We start from the raw sequence: 21,294 nt of genomic DNA on the forward strand, positions 1-21,294 counted from the left end.
TACTCAAAGCTCCCAATGCAATGACTGTGCTGATGTTATTTATGTCCTCCATGTCATTTGCATGTGATTTACATTTGAATCAGTAGCCTATGTAAAGGTTATGTCAACACAAACAGTAAAACACAATTAATGCTTAGCTCACAGTGCAAACATCAAGCTCCCTATAGACCCACTACTGCACCTGAAACAACCGACACTAAGCCTTTCCGACCCCCTCGTATTGCCATCCACATCCCTCCCCCAGCCACAGGGCATCCCTGAGAGACTTACTTTAAAGTGTTTCCGAACTTCCTGATGGCAGCTTTCAGTGTTGGGAGCGCCTGCTAACCTCATTGAGATGCAAAGCTCTCCCCGCAGCCCCCTCAGAAATGAACACCCGACCGTCAGGATTTGTGTCCCCTCCATACACATCAGTAGCAGCGCACAGAGTCAGACAACCAGAGCTCATCAAACACCTCACCGGTAGGACTGCAGTAGCCCACTATCTGTGCATTAGTGTTTGTGGTGGGGGAATGGGGCTTGATGCTTTCCCTGTTTTGGTCCCTGCCTCGTGTGCTTGGCTTTATTTTGGCTCAATTTCGCACCATTTTACGTGATTGGTGTTTTCAGCTGGTCATTGCCTACAAGGGACAAATGCCCAAGACTCATCAATTTGGCAACCATTTTGTTGATTGAGCATACAAAGTTGAGAGATGCATGTGTGCTCCTCTTTTGGCAGTCACCTGTGTGGAACCAATTCAAGTTGTTTACGTGGACCCCTGGCACTCTATACTAACATACATTCAAGTCAAAGAGACAATGTAGTGTTCACTTCCTCCGAATGGGGTCATATGCTACCCAACCCCCATATCACCCTCCTCAATACCCCCCTCCCCGTGCCTCATAACCCAGTTTTAGAGAGACTCTGACGCTGCTGCAGCTCTGCTGTGCCAGTGCCAGGCACAGATGTTTCACAGTGGCACAGAGGTCTCACACTGGCACAGACTGGGCAGAATAGAGATGAGGCACTGTAGCTGGGGCCCAACCTGAGCATAGAGATGGGTGCCTAGAGGGGACAACATGTCATGCCCTCTTCAGATTGATGCTTCGAGAATGCAAGCAGCTCTCTGACACAGGAGAAGATGGATGATCTACATAAGGATTTAGATTTCATGAGACTGTTGCCTACAGTGGATACGGATCGTGGCAATTTCTCTGCTTTGCTTTGATGTTCTCTATTATGCCTCCTGATATTGCCAAATTGGAAGTGTCCCTCAGAATTACATACTGTTCCTTGATGTTGGGGAGGGGGGGGGGGGACTTGCTCACTTTTAAATGGATTGAGTACAGTATGTGTTGCGTACACCTGATAGTCAATAATGCAGAGAGAGAAATGTTTCCCCCAAATTGAATAAACAAATGTATTTTTTGGTAATGAGTGGCAGACTATTTTTTCATCTTCCCCTGTTCCCTTGATTCAGGCACTCTGGGAAGCCTGTTTTACTGGCAACCATTTTGTGGTATGAATGATGATTGACGATGTATCTATCCCTTGGCTAACTATGGATGTGGACCAGATAGGAGGATTACTAATGTTGACAACATGACTGGTGTTCACCACTGTTAACATCCACACACAGACTACATATTCTTCCCATTCTTCCCACAAGGGTGTCCATTGCAAAGCAATTCGGTAACTGATAACATACACTGGTAAGATTAGAGAATTACAGTTTTTCCCTTGTTCAGTGCTGCAGTGTGTTATTATTATTATTGATTAATTATATTTTATAGACATGATTAATGACAAGTTCTATCCATGATACTGAATATTCTCAATTCAATGGGGAGCAAAATTACAATTTCCATGGTACTGTATGTGACCATATTCTCTCTCTCTCTCTCTCTCTCTCTCTCTCTTCACTCTCTCTGATTTAGTTGATATATATATATATAGTAGAGCAAGGAGTCTGTGTTGATTCATTTATTTTTCATATGAGGGACTCATTATTTAGTATGGTCCAGCAGCCTTGACTGCGTAAGGCCTAATGGAAGATAGCATGGCTTGCATTGTAATGTGGCCGATCTTGTTAACAATGGAACCATTGAACAATACAGTACCTGTTTGAAGGCACTTCTATTTATAGCATCCTTTCTCATCAAAGCCTATAAATACTGACATCATATCTGAGCTCAGATTTAATTAGCACCTTGTTGTCCAAGTTGCCACAGTAGGAATTACAATGGCAACATCTACACTGAAGTCAAGACTACATGAGTAGTCAAGGATATTGATAGGCTCTATGGTGAAGAGATATAAATGTGTTAGATCAGAGTCTTGAACATGATACATGCATGGTTTTAATGTAAATTATCTATGCCAACGACATATAAAATGTTGTCTTTGCTAATTATACTTATACACTGTGTTATAGAAATATGAGCCCCCTCCCCCCTCTCGCGCTCTCTCTGTCACACACACACACACACACACACACACACACACACACACACACACACACACACACACACACACACACACCTGTCTGGCCTTATTTAACGATGGATACAATTAATCTGTAATTGGTGAAAGGGGATGTTCCCTCACACAAGGCTGACGGACTTGCTGTTAAATATGTTGGCATGGCAGTGCCAGTGGCAGGGTATTTCTCCTAAGGCTGTTTCACCACCCTGCATGGAGGCATGGATAATGAGGATGAAGGGAATCAAAGGTAGAGCATGTACCACATCAATCAGCTTGTACCACTGAGCAGGCTCCACACAGCATGCAAAGAGGAGTTCACAGCACATCAGTCCTATACTCACCCACCCTCTGAGTTTCTTATAATAGGGTTGTTCCTAGTATTTGAAGATTTATGCTATGTCTTTTCAAAAGTTGAGACGCTGTCAATGTACCCTTGTTAGTTCAGAGAAGCTATCAATGTTTGTGTTGCCATGAAGGCCAAATAACTGATGATCCTGAGCATACAGTTTGCGGTCATAGTTGATTATGAGGGTGTGATAGTGGAGACTACATACCAAAGGCTCAGCCACATAGTTTGATTACAGTAATGTATGTGTTAATTAGTGCATATTCTGATTTGACTGATTTTCTTTGATTAGATTTTCTATACATAGGGGTTTAGTCTGTGCTTTGAATCATATTAGTTTAAGAGACGTAAATGCTTGTGAGGATTAATACTGCTGTATACTCACAAATCCATAAAAAAGAAGGGAGTAATCCTTATTTGGACCTTCAGTTAGGACTGTGTGTTTGATATACAGTGGGGCATTGTCTACATTTAGGGCACTCCATAATTCACAGTGGAAAAACAATGAATATAACATCACTGTGAGTGAAGCAAACCTGTCTTTCTCCCTAAGTACACAATCCCTTGGTGGTTCTTTAGCAGGCAGGTTTTTTTCATGTTTCCGACTCCTGATTAATGAATGAACATATTTGTCAGGAGCATCTGGTGTTTGAGACGTCCTGCTGTTCAGCTCTGAAAACTTGGAGAAATCACTCTCTGTGGCTCTGGAACCATCACAGTCCAGCTAACTAAGGTGCCCATTTCTTTTGGGCAACACTTGCTGATAACAATAGAGATGTTGTCTAGGACACAGTGAAATTATGTTTTTTTTGTTCAAGTTTGTGCTGTACTTTTTATTTCACCATTGACACCATACCTATTGTATACACAATTGATATTAATGTAATTATTATGTTAATTGTAGGATATAACACACATACTTAGAGCGACAGCATTTCATTATTGATAATATGTTCATAGATATTTCATAATACCCTGACCTATATACTGCAGTGTTGTGTTACAATACGTTCCGATGGACTCATACTGTAGATGATGAAATGTGGTTTGGCAGATATGGCTGGTTGAATTCAAAAGAATCTGTACCACCATCTATACTTGATATTGAAACCCATTCCCTGCAGCATTATGGAAGAACTATGTATAGTATATCCAACAATAGGCGAAGCATCAAATACTGTTAATGTTCACTGGCCTGTATAGTGTCTATTTTTTTTTTTCAAAAGAGCTTCTAAGCAGAAATCTCTGTCTTTTATTGGATGAGGAGTGACTGCGAAAGAGACAAACTGCTATACTGTACAAATCATTGAGTTATGACTTTTCATGGATAAATATTATTTAATACTTTCAGAATCAACAGAAAAAGTCTTATTACAAATCTGGACCGTTGTGTTTTTGCATTTTGGCATTGGCCAGTCAAGTTAAATACATCTGTTTCTTCTGCTAGACATCCTTATATCACCATACCACATACCACACCATGGTAATGAAAATGAATAACCAATTTAGAAACACTGGCATATGCGATTTGAAGATTCTACATTAGCTCATTGTATGAAAACTGCATCCAGAACTATTTCCAGAATGTTGCATAATTTCTGGGCAGGGACAGAAATACATCAAAGTTGGCTCTATGATTGGCCTATGTACAGTCCTCTGAGAACCCCTCACAGTGTTCGCTACAGCATTTGTATACTAGAACCTAAATCAGCATGCGGGCTTAATGTGGAGATATTCACATCTGAAAAAAGGCAACTGTAGTAAGTCCCAGTCCTGTAATCCATATAGGATGTAGACTCTATCCCCCCCCCCACCCCACTTAACAGAGATTAATTTCAACATCATTCAAATCAATCAACTAAACACAGTCCTTAACAGTTATTTTAAGACTCCCATCGACACATTTGGAAGCATGTTTTAATGTTTTTCTTTTACAGCTAAAAAAAAAAAGACAAACTTTACTCTGGGGTGTTCAGCCAAGAGACAAACTAAGAACAGTTTTAATGTTAGCAGCCTGCATCTCTGTCTGGCTGCTATCAAAAAGAATGGGTTATTCAGTCACCGCCCTGCCAGTGTGAAATATGGATTTTAGACTGGTTTGATCTCCTCTGAGGTATTTTTAACTTCAAAGTTGGGTGAACAGTGGAAAAGAACAAACCTGCAGTATGACCGTAGGAGATATTTGATTCCTGCATCTCAGTTGCGGAAATTTTAGCAGGTTATGGACAGAATCATTGAGCTCTCTCTTCCACTTTATGAAGGTCAGTCTATAGTATAAGGTGACAGTAACAACAGACACAGTAGAGAGCATGATGCATTTCATTTTCTATGTGAACAAAAGGACAGTGGCAGAAAGCGATGATGATTGATAAGATCTCGTCTCTGTGGCACATCACTACTTGGCCATTAGAGGGCAGCCTTTCAATGAAATCACACCTCTCAAAGAGAGAGTCTCAACATCAAGCACCTCTAGAGGTACCAACATTACACAGAGTACTAAAACATAAAATACAGATTATGGCGAATTGTCTGCCTTTTGTCTAGTTTTTATATCTTCTTAATGAAGGAGATATGTTTGTTGGGTTGATATCTTGTCTTGAATTCTAGGGGTTATATATCATCATCAGATGAGTTTTACAGTTAATACTAGTGGGGATCAGAACTGTAACAATTCACACAGAATACTGAAAAAATACTTATTTATCAATGATTACACACAGGGCTGAAATTGTAGTAAAATGTACCATTTCTTTAGAACATAGCCTGGAAATAGGTCCCTCCAAATTCTGAAAGGAGCATACGATTTATTGTAGAAAAATCTGCACAAAGAATTCAGTATTAGAGATCAGGGATACATCTTTTAACAGTATTTCCTGATTATTGTACAGCAGAAGGGTACTCCTGCAACGTTTCTGTTTTCATAATCAAGCTTTACAGTTGGCGCACAACTGAAAGCATTTCTGTTGACTATCAGTGGGTTTTGCAGATGATGACGAAACTTATGGAAATGCCTGTTCAGCCACAGTCCCTCAATATTTCATGTGGAGGATACCTTCCTGGCGCAGATATCCATGTGATATATATTTTTTAATGCATGGTAATTATGCAGAATTTGTTCTTGAAGTCCCACATTTTCACACATCAATGTCACATCGTTGGCTTCACTTGTATATCTTACCCCCAGAGTATCACATTAGTATGCTAGTAAAACCCAGCAGTGCATCTAATCACTGTTCTAGACATGCTTAAATTATTAACCTTTGGGTCCATCTAAATTACTACAAAGAAAAACGTTGATCTTTGGTGCTATGTTTAATTTAATTGCCTGTGATGTCTTAATTAAATGGACACCTGTGCAGAGCATGCTGCAACCTGTCATTGCCATTGTATATTGCCATTCCATTGCATACATTGCTTCACCGCTGTTTATACTGCTTATACTGTTTATACTGTTTATATTGTTTATACTGTTTATACTGTTCATACTGTTTATATTTTTTAGTACTTCTATTTTATTTTATTTTATTCTATTTTAAAACTTATTGTTGCACTACTCTGTGGCACTGTCACTTTTGCATTTCACTGTATACTTGTATGCACGTGACAAATAAAGAATCTTGAACCTTGAATCTTGAATCTGTAGATCACTGAGCAGCATACAATATGAACATGTTCTTTTCACCCAAGGTTATTTACCATCAATTCTATCCACATCCTTTCCCATGTGAGAAACCCTGGTTATTCATTCATTGGTCTGGTTATTCATTCATTGTAGTTGGTGATTAATTAAGTAATTTGTAAATGAACTATCTCTCCTCTAGCAGCCTACTATATATCTAAATTTTGTATGCAAAAAAGTCACCCATGAAATCTGAACACAGCTAAACACAACCGGGATGACATAATTTATTTGTACATTGTATTTTTATTTTTGTATGCTTTACTGTATGTTTTTAGATTTTCATGTATTGTGAATTTCAAGAATGAAATGCCTTGGTGCTGTGCATTTGAATATGTTACATAACAGTGGATCTGTTGTAAGGTTTTGTATCGAGCATCCCGGATTAACACACTGTTTCATTGTGCTTCCTTTTCAGGCTCTGTGAGCAACATTTCCAATGACATCTTCTCAACCAACCTCAGCTGTGATGGTTCCGACAGTAATGATTCCTGTGTGGCGGGAGAGGCGATGGAGAGCCCCTACAAAGCCGTGGAGATGGTCTTCATCGCCCTGGTGACGGGCTCTCTTAGCTTCGTCACCGTTGTGGGCAACATCCTGGTGATGCTCTCCATCAAAGTCAACCGCCACCTCCAGACTGTCAACAACTACTTCCTGTTCAGCCTGGCCTGTGCTGACCTCATCATCGGCGCATTCTCTATGAACCTCTACACGGTTTACATCATCAAGGGCTACTGGCCCCTGGGACCTGTAGTCTGTGATCTGTGGCTGGCCCTGGACTATGTAGTGAGCAACGCCTCAGTCATGAACCTTCTCATCATTAGCTTCGACCGTTACTTCTGTGTGACCAAGCCCCTGACCTACCCTGCCAGGAGGACCACCAAAATGGCTGGACTGATGATTGCAGCAGCTTGGATCCTCTCCTTCATCCTCTGGGCCCCCGCTATCTTGTTCTGGCAGTTTATTGTTGGAGAGCGCACTGTTCCCCCGGGGGAGTGCTATATTCAGTTCCTCTCCAACCCTGCGGCCACGTTCGGTACAGCCATTGCTGCCTTCTACCTGCCTGTCGTCATCATGACTGTGCTCTACATCCACATCTCTTTGGCAAGCCGCAGCCGGGTGTCCAAGCAAAAGCCCGAGGCCAAAAAGGAAAAGAAGACCCTCAAGACGCCCAGTCTGCTCAAGAGCCACATCCTCAAGCAGAATAACAACAACCAGTCCCCCAAGCCCAGCGTGGAGTCTGGCAGCACAGGCGATGCGGTGAAGAACGGCAAGCTGGATGAGTCAGTTGTTTCTACCAAGGCTGATGCCAGTGTCAACCCAGAAGAGAAGGAGAGCTCCAATGACTCCAGCACAGCCAGTATCGCCCCCAAGGACCCCAAGGAGAGAGCCAACAGTGAGGCCACCTCAGAGGGAAGGCTTCCCACCCCTGCACCTGCTGAACCACTTCCCACTGTCAAACTCAACCCTGCCTCCAAATGGTCAAAGATCAAGATAGTCACCAAACAGGCTGGAGACGAGTGCATCACAGCCATTGAGATCGTCCCACCCAACAATGCAGGCCACTCTATCCCAGTCAACCGGCCCCGAACAGTGGCACGCAAGTTCGCCAGTATCGCACGTAGCCAGGTGAAGAGGAAGCGCCAGATGGCAGCGAGGGAGAAGAAAGTGACAAAAACCATCTTTGCCATCCTGCTTGCATTCATCCTCACATGGACACCGTACAATGTAATGGTGCTCATCTCCACCTTCTGCCAGTCGTGTGTGCCAGACACGGTGTGGGCCATCGGCTACTGGCTCTGCTACGTGAACAGCACCATCAACCCTGCCTGCTATGCCCTCTGCAACGCCACCTTCAAGAAGACCTTCAAGAACCTCCTTATGTGTCAGTACAAGAACATTGGAACCAGATGAGCTGGAACATAGCAGGGCAGAGCAGGGCTGGTGAGGGGAGTGCTGAGACATCTCGTGGGCTGAATGGAAGACAGGGAGGGATGGAGCCTGTCCAGAGAACCTACTTAGTCATGTTTATGAACTCAGCCCCATGTCCCACTCAATGCTTCTCAGAGATTTCTTGGAGACATAAGATAGGAACATCATAGCTATCTCCAAATGAATGGACAGCCCAAGTAATGGAGTCAGAACATCTTCTCTGCCACTAGGACCCATAATTGAAGCCAAGGCCAATGAGCATGTCCCCTTATCCACTAAAATGTTGTGACAATGCTTTAAAAAGCACAGCTAGAAGTCTGTTGAATCAGGACAGGCTGGGATGTCAATCCTCGCTCTCAGTGAATTATGGGAAACCGCCCCATAAAAATACTATACTGTATGCCTGGGTGTAAGGCAACAAAACAAGCATGCCATTTCTAATTAAACTCTCCAGTTCCTCCTTTCCCATTTCCTTGTTTAGAGAATTATTCTCTCTTCTTCAGGAAATAGAGACCCTCCCTCACATCAGTGAATCATCATCATAGCCTGGTCTGAGAAGAGCAAAGTGGACTTGGATTGTGGACTAACTAACCTCAAAACCAGTTGCACATCAAAGTACTGTCACATATTGTAGAAGACTTGAACTGACTGAAAAAAATGTTTACTTGTGATACAGTAGTACTGTATGAATTTTCCTCTCACCTCCCACTGATCTGTTTGCTCAAAAAGTGATCTTGATACAGCAGACTGTTGATGCCAATAATCATATGCCAAGGCCATGCCATATGGTACATAACAACCAGTATTTGTCTCCAAAATCAATACAGTATGTAATGAGGAGAAACACTATCAAACAATGATTAAGGTTTACTTTGCCAGCTTCAATGATGGAAGTGTTATTTAACTCCTGCTGAGAATGGAAATACAACTTAACTAACTTGTGTATATGGAATACTTCTCTGAAATCTCAAGAGTAGTGAATAATATTTTATATTTTGATCTCCAGCAAAAATAAGAATATGTAAATATAAAGCTATTGTATGCTTCAAGTATGCTCTAAAAAGTGCAGTTTCTCTCATGCATTTCATATCTGGATGTTTGTATCTCTCTTGTATAATGTTTGTGATTTTCACATTATTTTACAAATTTAATAGAAACTATATAACTGTCTCTATACAGTATGCAAGAGATAATATAAGAGTGTATTTCTAATTTGCTGTAAATTCAGGAATATTAGAGGAAAAACTAAATCAGTTGTATGTTTTGTTTTGAATGCCATTGGTGATTATGTCCCTTATCTTTGTAACCTTACCATAGGTCTACATGTTGGATTACAAAGGGTAGAGTCAAGATAGCACCTCCCCAGCCTGTCATGGCATTGTCATGTTGATGAGGTCAAACCAATGATTAGATGGATAATGACTGTATACTAGAATATGCTGACAACGATCTAGATTAATTACAACAGGGGTCTGGTGAAAAGAACTGATACGTGGAATGGAAAATCACTAAATCACTAGCACTGCCATCTGATGGACGCTCCACCAGGAAAGAGATAAAGGGGCACACAAGTATGCTGTGTTGATCAATGTAAATTCTATCCTAATCTAAGACTTGTGACAGCCATTGACATGTACAGTATCAGCTGAGGACAGTGTGTGCATACACAATTCATAAACCTTTCCAATTGATTTTGGATTGACCATGGGGTGATTTCTGTGGTGGTAAAGTTTTCTAAACAATCATCTTTAACGCAACATGACATTGGCATGACAGGCTGGGCACCAAACTATAATGGGGTGAATGGGAGAGAGACCACAGTGACTTGTAGTATGGCTCCTGTCCTAAAACTACCCAGAGACAGTGTACAGAGGATTGTATCATTTTCTAATGCTCAATAAAGATCTTGTACCAATGGATCAGTATGTATGTATGTCCTTTCTAATTTGATGAATGAAATTATGCACGCTATAAGAATGTTACCTCTCCAAATCAGACATATACTGCATGGAGGTTATCTGTACAGGTCGGAACTACAGTACTGCATGGGTGACTATGGGAGGAGGAGAGCTGGGGCAAGTGACCGAGCAGTGACTCGGAGGGTGTATGAGCTCATGGCAATGTTGAGGGTCCATGGGAGACACAGAGAGCAGCTGGAGACCCTCAGAGCCAAAACGCAGCACAAATGATGGCACTACACCTTGGGGTCATACGCTCAGCAAGCCCCATTGGGTTCCATACTGGTTTGGCCTGGTTTTAGGTTTATTCATTGTGCTTATTTTAACAATGCTTCTTTCTTTCAATAAAGAATAATAATAACTGACTAGTGAACCGTATAGTTGGGTTGTTAACTGGTATATTAATGAATATTTAAAAAAACAATTATACCAAAAATCATATAGAGAAACTGCAAATCTTTATTCAGAAGAAACACAAATCACTCAACAGACCAAATTCAGAGACTTTATTTAAAGTGGTTTACTTATTCTGTCTTCAGAGAGTTTGTGTAAAAAAAGGTTTTCAGATTAAATGTGTGAGGGTGTGTCTATGTGTGCAAAAAGTCAACATTAACGCCTTAGTTCACACACATTCTCCTGACATTTGGAGTTTGGAGTACTCTCTCTCTCATATATATATATATATATATATATATATATATAAAAAAAGTAATTGTTTCAACTTCAGTACTTCATATACTATTATTATCTTTATAATGACAATGATTGCATTTCCAAGAGCATTCAAACTCCTTTTTGTTTAAAAATACATTTAGCTGAAAGTCTTCAGTCTTCTAGAAAAATAGTTGATTTGCATTCATCTACTTTTTAATAATTGGAACACAATAAAAATCCACCGAAGAGCTGTCATGAATTCTGTTAGAAATACTAATTGGTAGTCAAGAGAAAAAATATCTATAAAATCATAGCAAAATAACATGTCAATTTTTAATCAAAAACACAAGTACCTCATCTACTGGTTAGGAAGTGGTCTCAAACAAGAAGACAGGGTGTCCTTGGACTCTTGTTTAACTAATGTAAAGGAACTGAGAGCATAAACAAAATACAACAAATTGAAAAATGACTGTACATCACACGCTGTATAGCTAGAAAACTGTTGCTGAGGTCAAAGGATCTGTTTCTTGTATATCTTGCATGTACGTGCAGAGCTGGGATCTGACTGACTGGTGAATTATGAGAAGAACACAAGCAGGCCAAATTGGCAACTGAAACATTCTACCTGGGAAAATATGTGTGTTTGTGTGTGTGTGTGTGTGTGTGAGTGTGTGTGTGTATGTGTGTGTGTGTGTGTGTGTGTGTGTGTGTGTGTGTGTGTGTGTGTGTGTGTGTGTGTGTTTTATCAGGGGTATTTGGTAAATAATCAGAGACATATTTTCTTGTATGTGCTAAATCTGAGCCACTTGACCTGTCATAATTTACTAGTGCATAAATCATGCTTGTATAAAGCAAAGGAAATTGTGTAATAAAAACCAACCAATCACAGATTTTGGACCTCTAGTACTAGCTAAGTGACACTCATTACAGACTCATCCTCTTAGTTTTCCTTTGCTCTTCCCTTCTTTCCTATAGGAACAATAAAACAGAGTCAACCATTAGCGTCAACTACCTGTAGCTTTCTGGCTATTTATAATATACTCTTTGGTGGACCCTACTGAAACAAAAACATGCATAAGTCTGATTTCCATTTACTTACTACTTCTTTACTTTATTACTTGAACACATTTACTTCAGCTTTCACTCCTCACCTTTGGCCTTTGTCTTGGTTTTTTGGGGGCATGGTTTGGACACATTGATGGCGGGTTGGCACTCAGCGTTGTACAGGGCCTTCTTCAGGGTTCCAGATCGGTTCTTGGTTCCAGTGGCTGTGTCACACTCCCCCCAGCTGCCAAACTTATACTTGCAGTCAGCTGGAATGGGACCAATCAGAAGGGGTGAAATAATTAACCAAAACACCCAGTAAAAGCAGTATGAACAAATGACCTCAGAAATTGTAATAATGAAAAAGAAGGAAGACTGTTGCTTCAGGTTGTCAAAAGTTTGAGAGACTTAAGCTAAAAACTAATGTTTGTGGTAATTTAGGGAAAATAAACACAACCATCTCGAGACTCACCTCCGAACTCCTTCTTCCAGTTGCAAGGCACTTTGCATTTCAGCTTCCTGGTCTGGTCGTTGCAGGTGCCCTCTCTGACCCCGATGCCGCAGTCTCCATTGTTGGGCACACAGTTGCCATAGCGCCACTCAGCACAGTCTGAGGCACCCTTGGAACCTTTGCCCTTCTCTGTAAAATAAAGACATAATTATGAAATGTATTATGTTATCTTATCTTATCATATATACTTTCCCTTAAATATTTTGTATGTAGCCTATTTAGAAACAACATGGTACAGTAACAGCTTAATTACATTATTACCTAAGAATGACTTCTCGGTAACTTGGGGATTCTACGATTGATCTACATGGTGAATATGTATTGAGGTACAGTGCATTCGGAAAGTATTCAGACCCTTTCACTTTTTCCACATTTTGTTATGCTACAGTCTTATTCTAAAATGGATTCAGTTAAGTTTTTTCCTCATCAATCTACACATAATACTCCATAATGACAAAGCAAAAACAGGTTTTTAGAAATGTTTGCCTATTTATAAAAAAATAAATAAATATACATTTACATAAGTATTCAGGCCCTTTGCTATGACACTCGAAATTGAGTTCAGGTGCATCCTGTTTCCATTGATCATCCTTGAGATGTTTCTACGATTTGGTTGGAGTCCACCTGTGGTAAATTCAATTGATTGGACATGATTTGGAACGGCATACACCTGTCTATATAAGGTCCCACAGTTGACAGTGCATGTCAGAGCAAAAACCAGGCCATGAAGTTGAAGGAATTGTCCATAGACCTCCGAGACAGGATTGTGTCGAGGCAGAGATCTGCAGTATTGAAGGTCCCCAAGAACACAGTAGCCTCCATCATTCTTCAATGGAAGAAGTTTGGAACCACCAAGACTCTTCCTAGAGCTGGCTGCCCAGCCAAACTGAGCAATAGGGGGAGAAGGGCCATCGTCAGTGAGGTGACCAATGGTCACTCTGACAGAGCTCCAGAGTGCCTCTGTGGAGATGGGAGAACCTTCCAGAAGGACAACCATCTCTGCAGCACTCCACCAATCAGGCCTTTATGGTAGAGTGGCCAGACGGAAGCCACTCCTCAGTAAAAAGCACATGACAGCCCGCTTGGAGTTTGCCAAAAGGCACCTAAAGGACTCTCAGACCATGAGAAACAAGATTCTCTGGTCTGATGAAACCAAGATTGAACTCTTTGGCCTGAATGCCAAGCGTCACATCTGGAGGAAACCAGGCACTGCTCATCACCTGGCCAATACCATCCCTATGGTGAAGCATGGTGGTGGTGGTGGCAGCATCATGCTGTGGGAATGTTTTTCAGTGGCAGGGACTGGGAGACTAGTTATGATCAAGGGCTGGATGAACAGAGCAAAGTACAGAGAGATCGTTGATGAAAACCTGCTCCAGAGCGCTCAGGACCGCAGACTGGGGCGAAGGTTCACCTTCCAACAGGACAACGACCCTAAGCACACAGCCAAGACAACACAGGAGTGGCTTTGGGAAAAGTCTCTGAATGTCCTTGAGTGGCCCAGCCAAAGCCTGGACTTGAACCCGATCAAACATCTCTGGAGAGACCTGAAAATAGCTGTGCACCAACACTCCCCATCCAACCTGAGAGAGCTTGAGAGGATCTGCAGAGAACAATGAGAGAAACTCCCCAAATACAGGTGTGCCAAGCTTGTAGTGTCATACCCAAGAATACTTGAGGCTGTAATCTCTGCCAAAGGTGCTTCAACAAAGTACTGAGTAAAGGGTTTGAATACTTATGTAAATGTGATTTCAGTTTTTTATTTTTAATAAATTAGCAAACATTTCTAAAAACCTGTTTTGGCTTTGTCATTATGGAGTATTATGTGTAGATTGATGAGGAAAAACATTTAAAAAAAGTTTTTTTATCCATTTTAGAATAAGGCTGTAACATAACAAAATGTGGAAAAAGTGAAGGGGTCCGAATACTTTCCGAATGCACTGTAAGTACCAGAAGATAGTCTGGTACTTACAGTGCACACATAATTATGTAATTACTTGTTAACACATAATTATGAAATAATTTCTTAGTAAATACTATCTGAAACTACCAGCTGTAAAATAAAGCGTTACCTTTATCTTCAAAGGTCCTTACCTTTCTTGTTTTTGCCTGCTTCTGTGGTCACCATCATCAAGGCCACTAAAAGCAAAATGGCTGTTGAGAATACACCCCGCATTCTGGAGATGAAAAGACAGAAAAATCACACCATTAAATATGAGCCACTATAAACTGTAGTGCTGTCATTCCTTTGAGATGACACCAAACAAAGGTCAATAATGCTTTCTCTAATATAGTGATGAGGGGTGAAGGATCACTAAGGTCTAATATTGATTGTTACTATATTCAACTAATTTACATGTCCTTTCATGATGGCTCTGTGCATTGCAGTGTGGTTCTCCACTTGAGTTTGAAAGGTGAATAAAAATGCTGCACAAAATTCATTACATGAAACCGTTTTATAAAGCTTGACATTTACACCTGTGAGGCTGGGAGAGTCAGAACTGGGAAACTAAATGTGAGAGAGCTGAAAGACTGCATTGATTTTTCCGTGGGCTCTCATGACTCAACTTTAGAGTCAATGAGCCAAACTGCGAGGAAGCACATGCAACCAGCACTGAGGATCAACAGAGGGCCATGAACCGCCTCATGTACTGTACTCCACCACCTCACTCTCACACACTTCCAAACGTGAACACCAAATATTGCAAACAACATTTGATCTCAAATTTGATCTCTCAAGTGCAGCTGCCTAAAGTGAAAGATTATATTAAAAGAGATCTATTCAAATATACTGTTGAATGTGAAAAATAACAATATCCTGCAATTGCCATATACAGCTCTGGAAAAAATTAAGAGACCACTGCAAAATTATTAGTTTCTCTGTTTTTACTATTTATAGGTATGTGTTTGAGTAAAATGAACATTTTTGTTTTATTCTATAAACTACTGACAACATTTCTCCCAAATTCCAAATAAAAATATTGTCATTTAGAGCAATTATTTGCAGAAAATGACAATTGGTCAAAATAACAAAAAAAGTGTTTTGCAGTGTTTTCAGTTTGCTCCCTTTCTAAAGGCTGGCAAAACCCGGAGGGAAGGACAAGTTTGGGAGCAAAAAAAGTTTAAAAGTATTTGAATTTCACACACCCAGTCTAATTTAGTTAAAAACACTCCCCTAATATGTTTTTTTATAATGTCTATTCTTCCCTGTGTCACTCCCAGTGCTAGCCGCAGTGTTTGGATGGTAGCCTAGATCACAATGGTAAAGGCTAGCCCACCTGCTGGGAGGTGAGAAGGACCACACGGACAGAGCTAAATGGAGGAGGCTTGGCTGGTAGGGAGACATTCTTCCGGTGGACACTGAGGAAACTGCATGCCTCAGGGTTAGAAGAGCTTAGTGATGTGCTAGGAAACAAAAGGCCCCAAAACAGATCTTGTATTAGTTTGAAGAACACCCACATCGATTTACTCTTTTCATTTTCAGGAATAAGGCAAAACAAGGTTACCTGTAATACTAAAGCCCTGTTTGTGAGAGATTTCAGTGTGCATATTGGTGCACATTCAATAGTGTTTCATTCTTTCCCTTCAAGAGATAAGGGGCAAGAGATAAGGCTATTCAATTGCAACTGGCAACCAGGTTTCCAGCCAGAAGAAAAACATTCTTGTGGTGCTGCAAGAAGGCATATTTGAATTATAATGAACTCTATTTTATTTCCATATCATCATTTTGTTAACTACATGAATCTACTACTTTGTAAACTACATACTGTACATGTACATTCCTGCAGCACACAGTCAAAGTCATAACCCGGAACCTGGTTATGGTTTTGATTCAATAGGATCCCTCACTAACAACTTGCATAATTACACTAATCCTCCCTCCAATGTGCTGTCTTTAAAGTAGAACAGAGGTCACACTGGGGGTATGGAGGACATGCTATTGTGATGTCATAATGACAGGGATTAACCAGGATAGGGCCCATTCTAGGTTGTTCATCACAATCTGTTATATGCATCTTTCTACAACACAAACCAAGATACCACGTCTCTGATGGACAGAGCCTTTATGCAATTCCCACTCAAATTCATCAAACATTAGTTGCATTGGTTTGTTTGTGGTTGAGCCAATATGTTCAGAGGCTGGAGGGAGATGGCAGCCACATCATCAGCTCACATTGCAGCAGGCTCACGTTGAACTTTCCCTGCCTGCAGCTCTGTAGCCTTAGATGGAAAGGTTAGCCACAGTAGATAAATCAACAACTGGAAAAGTCCAATCCATTCTGTTCAATCAGAGGTTGTGTCACTGTCACATCTCTGACCTGTGGCTTGGTCTATGGAAGCAGGCCATGACTAGTGGCAGTATCAGCTATCCACTTATGCCTAAGACAGGAAAGTGAGCTGGAGGTCCACCTGAAAATCACCCTAACCACTGCCATGTTAATGTGAAACTGTACAGTTGGCTCTGGTATATAGTGGCATTCCTTTATTTGACTGTTCATCAAAAGAACTGCAAATTAAAGTAACTGCTACACAAAGGCCAGGCCAGTCAGGCCTCTGGCACATACGCCTAATGTTCTCTTTAAGCCACTTCATAAAATATTCTGTTGACCCACTAAATCTGTCTGCTCCCCTCAAAAAAGTAATTAAGCGGCGGTAGTTCAGTGAAGCATAACTAAACACTCTAAGCAACCATAAATCTCTACCCAACACCCAGCATTCTCAACTCTCCCACCACTCACTGCCTCTCTCTCTCTATCTTTTTGTAATGCTGTTAAAAATGATAGAGTCCCATTTTCAAGAAAAGCTGAGTTTTTTTCCGCACCAGCTAGCATCTCCAATGACATTCTTCCCCTGGTCATAAATGTCGAGGGGCTACTCCAGGCAACACTTTTGTCTTTAGTGAAACAACACTCAGCAGGCCTCATCTAACCCACTGAGCCTTGCCAAGGGTGAGACCCGGAGCGCCCTAGAAATCTTTTATCATTTTCTGCTAGTGCAGCCTCCCCAGATCAGAACAGAGCCTTTACCATAGTCTCTTTTCACTACTTTCTAAAGGGCCAGTAGACAGAGATCCCATGCTGAGTTTTTCTTCCACACATCTGAATGTAAACATATTAGCATATTTGAGAAGGAAAAAAAGTATTCTTAAAATACCACAGCATAAATACTAGGACTTGCATTCCTAAACTGCCAAAAAAAAAATGTAATAAATGTGTAGTAACACTGCTTCCATTTTTTCTGCCATGCTAATCAATAACTTTAGCCAATAGTCATCCAGCCAGAGTGAGAATGATAGAACAGTTAAGTGTTGTAGGCATCTAAGAAGGGTTCCACCTCAAGCATTTCCTTTCCAAGGTCAGTGAGATGACGTTTTGGACTTTTTGGGAGGGATTTACAGAAATCTCCTAATGGAACCAAACAAAATGGCGACATTGAATATCACCATAATCCATAAAACAAAGTGTGCTCAACTAGATGATGTTAGATGATATCTAGAAAGCATTTAGTTCTGTTCCACATATCAACAATTTTAATATCAAGTTCTGGGCCTCAAGGTAATCTTCCAATCCCTTTGTGTATGTTGAGAGAAAAACAACAACACTGACAGCTGTAACATGGCAGGACTGCACTGAACCTGAAAAGCATAAACTCACTCAAGGTTTGGGACAAACCTTTTCATCACAAAGCCACATTCCTCTTCTCAGAAAAGCCACTGATGTAACGCCCACTAAGCCCAATCTGAGAGAAGCTGCGGGGTAGGGGGGTGTGGGAGGGGAGCCATAGATAACAAAGACTCAGTGAGTTTCCTGGCCTATTTCAGGAAGTAACACGGTTACTTAGTGGTCAACAAATGGGTGAATGAAATAGCACACTTCATTTTGTCAAAAATAAATAAATACATGCTTTCTGTTGATATGAGATCAACAGAGCAAGGATAGTAGGATTCATACTTGGGCACAATGGTGTGAGTGCAGTATGTTAAACCTTTTTAACAGATTTGCCTCCCTCTTACCATCGATGAAGGGATAGTGTGATTGCAAAATTACCCTGCCACAAAACAGGCATGCCAGCCTGCCATAGCAAAAATCAACTACAAAGAGCAAAAGAGAGACAAGGCACACAGAAGGATTCATTTTCTAAAACAAACTGAAGTGATTATTTCACTTTACTTCACATCCTCTTGCATTTCACATTTGAACATGACCAGTAACACACTTCTTTATACTGATGAGGAGTGGGCACAATTGAATAAAAGAGGAGCCCTGCCCTCACAAATCACGGGTGAAACAAGGCTGAATGGTGCACTTCAACAGCCAGGGAGAGTTTGCTCTGTCTTTTCAAAGCTGTTTCTCTCCGCTCTGATTATCTGTGCCATAGCTTCAAGGTCCATCTGGCAAACTCTCACAAGCTCTAAAGCCTCACGCTACCCCTCCTCCTCCTCCTCCTCCTCCTCCCTCCCCTTCTCTAAAACCTCACCCTGAGGCACTCGCTGGATCCAGCGAAGCCAGTCTAACAAACTTTCCTCAAGAGACAGCAGGAAAAAAACAACGATAACAAGAAAAAAATATAATGTATATTTTTTATTCTGTAGGAGGTTATGTCATAATCACTTTTACTGGAAGTTTATCTTTTGCACCCTTTTACAAAGGTCCCATCTTGCATCAAAGGGAGGAGGCAAACGACAGACAGGGCAGTCATAAATTCTGGTCAGGTGAAAAGGTTCTGGGCAATGAAAGAAGAAAAAAGGGATAATAACCCTTAAGTGGAGAGCTTTCTCAATACCAGCACTTGAGGTTAGAGTCGGTTTCACTGGACTTATTCTTGAGGTGGGAGAGATTTCAAGTGAAGTGCATTGGTCACAAAAAGCAAAAGTAAAGGATTTAGTGCTGGAACTTCTGAACTCAATGACCAAGTGTCTACAATAACACCTCATTGTATTAAAGAGATGCTCTAGGATTTTTGTCGCTAATTATTTATATCAAAGTGCTATTATATTTGGCTTATGTATTAACCAAATTGCTGGAGCTTCACAATTATCAGCACTTTCTTTGAGCACACAAGGGTGTATTCAAGGTGAATAACCAGCAAACTGTCCAGACGCATGTTGACGCTATGCATTGGCAAACCCAAAAATGATTTATGGTTGAGCTTTATGAATCCCAAGCCAGTATGATCCCAGTGGGCCCATAACATGGCTACTGATGCCAAAAATACCACTGTTCCTTGTTTACAGAGAGGGGCAACACAGACCACCCCAGCCCAGCATCAATACTGGAATGTGTCACTCCTGAGGACATTATTGTCACATAAACACTGCACAGATTAGATTAATAAACAACAGAGTGTGTTAAATGGTTGAACTCATAGCAAAACTGAAGTAGTTGGAGATGATTTTGGGGCGAAAGGCTAGATGCAATAGTTGGTTAAAAGATAACCAAAGTACACATCCAGCGCACTTAAATGCACATTTATATGAACAAATATAATCATTCTAAACCTAAAAATCTAAGACCTGAATCACCTTATATGTCAGAGAGAGCTGTTTGCAAAGTTAGGAGAGTTGGTGTTCAGCTTCAATATATGTTACACCCCTACTACGATATATTGAGATACAGTTTAATTATTGTAGTTCAACGGGAAAGCCACTACGCATTTTACGCAAATCATGTATAGACGGTATGGAATAAAAGTTAACCATAAATTGTTTATCTGTGCCGTAAACCCATTACACTTTTGAATAATTCGTTAATAGACCGCAGTGTACCGCACTTAAAAGTTAATAAATAAACCAAACCAACAGCTACACACACAAGGTAATGACAATAAAATTCACACACACAGCAGTTATCCTCCAAGGATGCCGAATAATGTTTATTCTAAGTAAGCAATTACAAGCCTGTTATGATTGACATGAGATAAAGTCTCCATATAATGTACAAATACCTGTATAAAACTTACTTGTTTGATCGTATTTCTTGACGAGAGTGAAAGGTCCTGCTCTAAACCACTAGAGATGTTTTACAGTCCTCACCAATGCTTCTAGCGCTCTTATTTGTCGCCCTGCCCTTTGTTTCTCAAAAACTAGTTTGAGCTGGTCACATTAGGGCCACATTTAAATTAACCACCCCGTGACATCATTCACCCACGTGACAATTACGGGTCAGATGCGTAAAACCACACCCGATGAATGTACACAGTGACTTTTAACAGTGACTTTGTTTTATGTGAATCCCTAAATTGATGCAATTACTTCTCTCTCTCTTTTGTTTGTATCACAGGCAAATACTGATCTAAGATTTTAATAAAAATAACAGGTCTCTTTGCTTGGGAATTAGAAAACCAAACAAATTGTTTGGTGTACTGTATTCCCATACCAAATTCATCATCAAACATAATTACAGTGAGAGCAGAGATAAATTGTCCTTAGTCGCTAATTAGCATTGGTAGTATACAGTAAGTACCGGTATTCTGATATTGTGCCCTACTAAATGCCCTAGACATGTGATAGTATCTATCTTAGATTAGTTAATGTATTACAGGATCATAGGAAGGATTGATACATCATTAGACCTATAAATACTTTCTGAGCTCTGTGCTTGACCTAATAGAGAAGGTTCTATTAAGGACACTGTATGATTGCTCATGACAAATACCATGCATTCTTGACTGCTGGTTGGAGTCACAATGGTGATGCCTTGATAGCCT

The 21,294-nt window shown here is 40.7% G+C and overlaps 2 protein-coding genes across 3 annotated transcripts in view; one reads left to right on the forward strand and one right to left on the reverse strand.

Annotated features, from left to right (window-relative positions):
• Positions 1-8,403, forward strand: part of LOC310801031 (muscarinic acetylcholine receptor M4-like) — a gene marked incomplete at both ends in the record, with an annotated part of 96,216 nt that extends 87,813 nt beyond the window's left edge. For both annotated transcript variants that reach the window (XM_083664971.1, XM_083664975.1), the window contains one exon: positions 6,908-8,403. In XM_083664971.1, the coding sequence (XP_083521097.1) occupies positions 6,908-8,403 (1,496 nt within the window). The remainder of the gene's footprint in view (positions 1-6,907) is intronic.
• Positions 8,404-10,818: 2,415 nt separating this feature from the next.
• On the reverse strand, positions 10,819-20,791 carry mdka (midkine a). Its single transcript, XM_083686543.1, has 5 exons — positions 20,548-20,791; positions 14,683-14,765; positions 12,550-12,717; positions 12,185-12,346; positions 10,819-12,002 (listed from the first exon to the last, which is right to left on the reverse strand). The coding sequence occupies exons 2-5, from the start codon at positions 14,762-14,764 to the stop codon at positions 11,974-11,976; spliced, it is 441 nt and encodes a 146-aa protein (XP_083542669.1). The 5' UTR covers position 14,765; positions 20,548-20,791; the 3' UTR covers positions 10,819-11,973.
• Positions 20,792-21,294: the final 503 nt, after the last annotated feature.

The sequence above is a fragment of the Argentina silus genome (assembly GCF_951799395.1).
Source record: "Argentina silus genome assembly, chromosome: 2".
In the NCBI taxonomy this organism is placed as follows: domain Eukaryota; kingdom Metazoa; phylum Chordata; class Actinopteri; order Argentiniformes; family Argentinidae; genus Argentina; species Argentina silus.

What these genes read in the sequence shown, in the direction of transcription:
- mdka (XM_083686543.1), bottom strand. Translation starts at nt 14,764, where the DNA reads ATGCGGGGTGTATTCTCAACAGCCATTTTGCTTTTAGTGGCCTTGATG. An exon ending in CTGGAAGAAGGAGTTCGGAG is followed by an intron (nt 12,347 to 12,549) that starts GTGAGTCTCGAG and finishes GTCCCATTCCAG; the next exon opens with CTGACTGCAAGTATAAGTTT. An exon ending in AACCAAGACAAAGGCCAAAG is followed by an intron (nt 12,003 to 12,184) that starts GTGAGGAGTGAA and finishes TTGTTCCTATAG; the next exon opens with GAAAGAAGGGAAGAGCAAAG.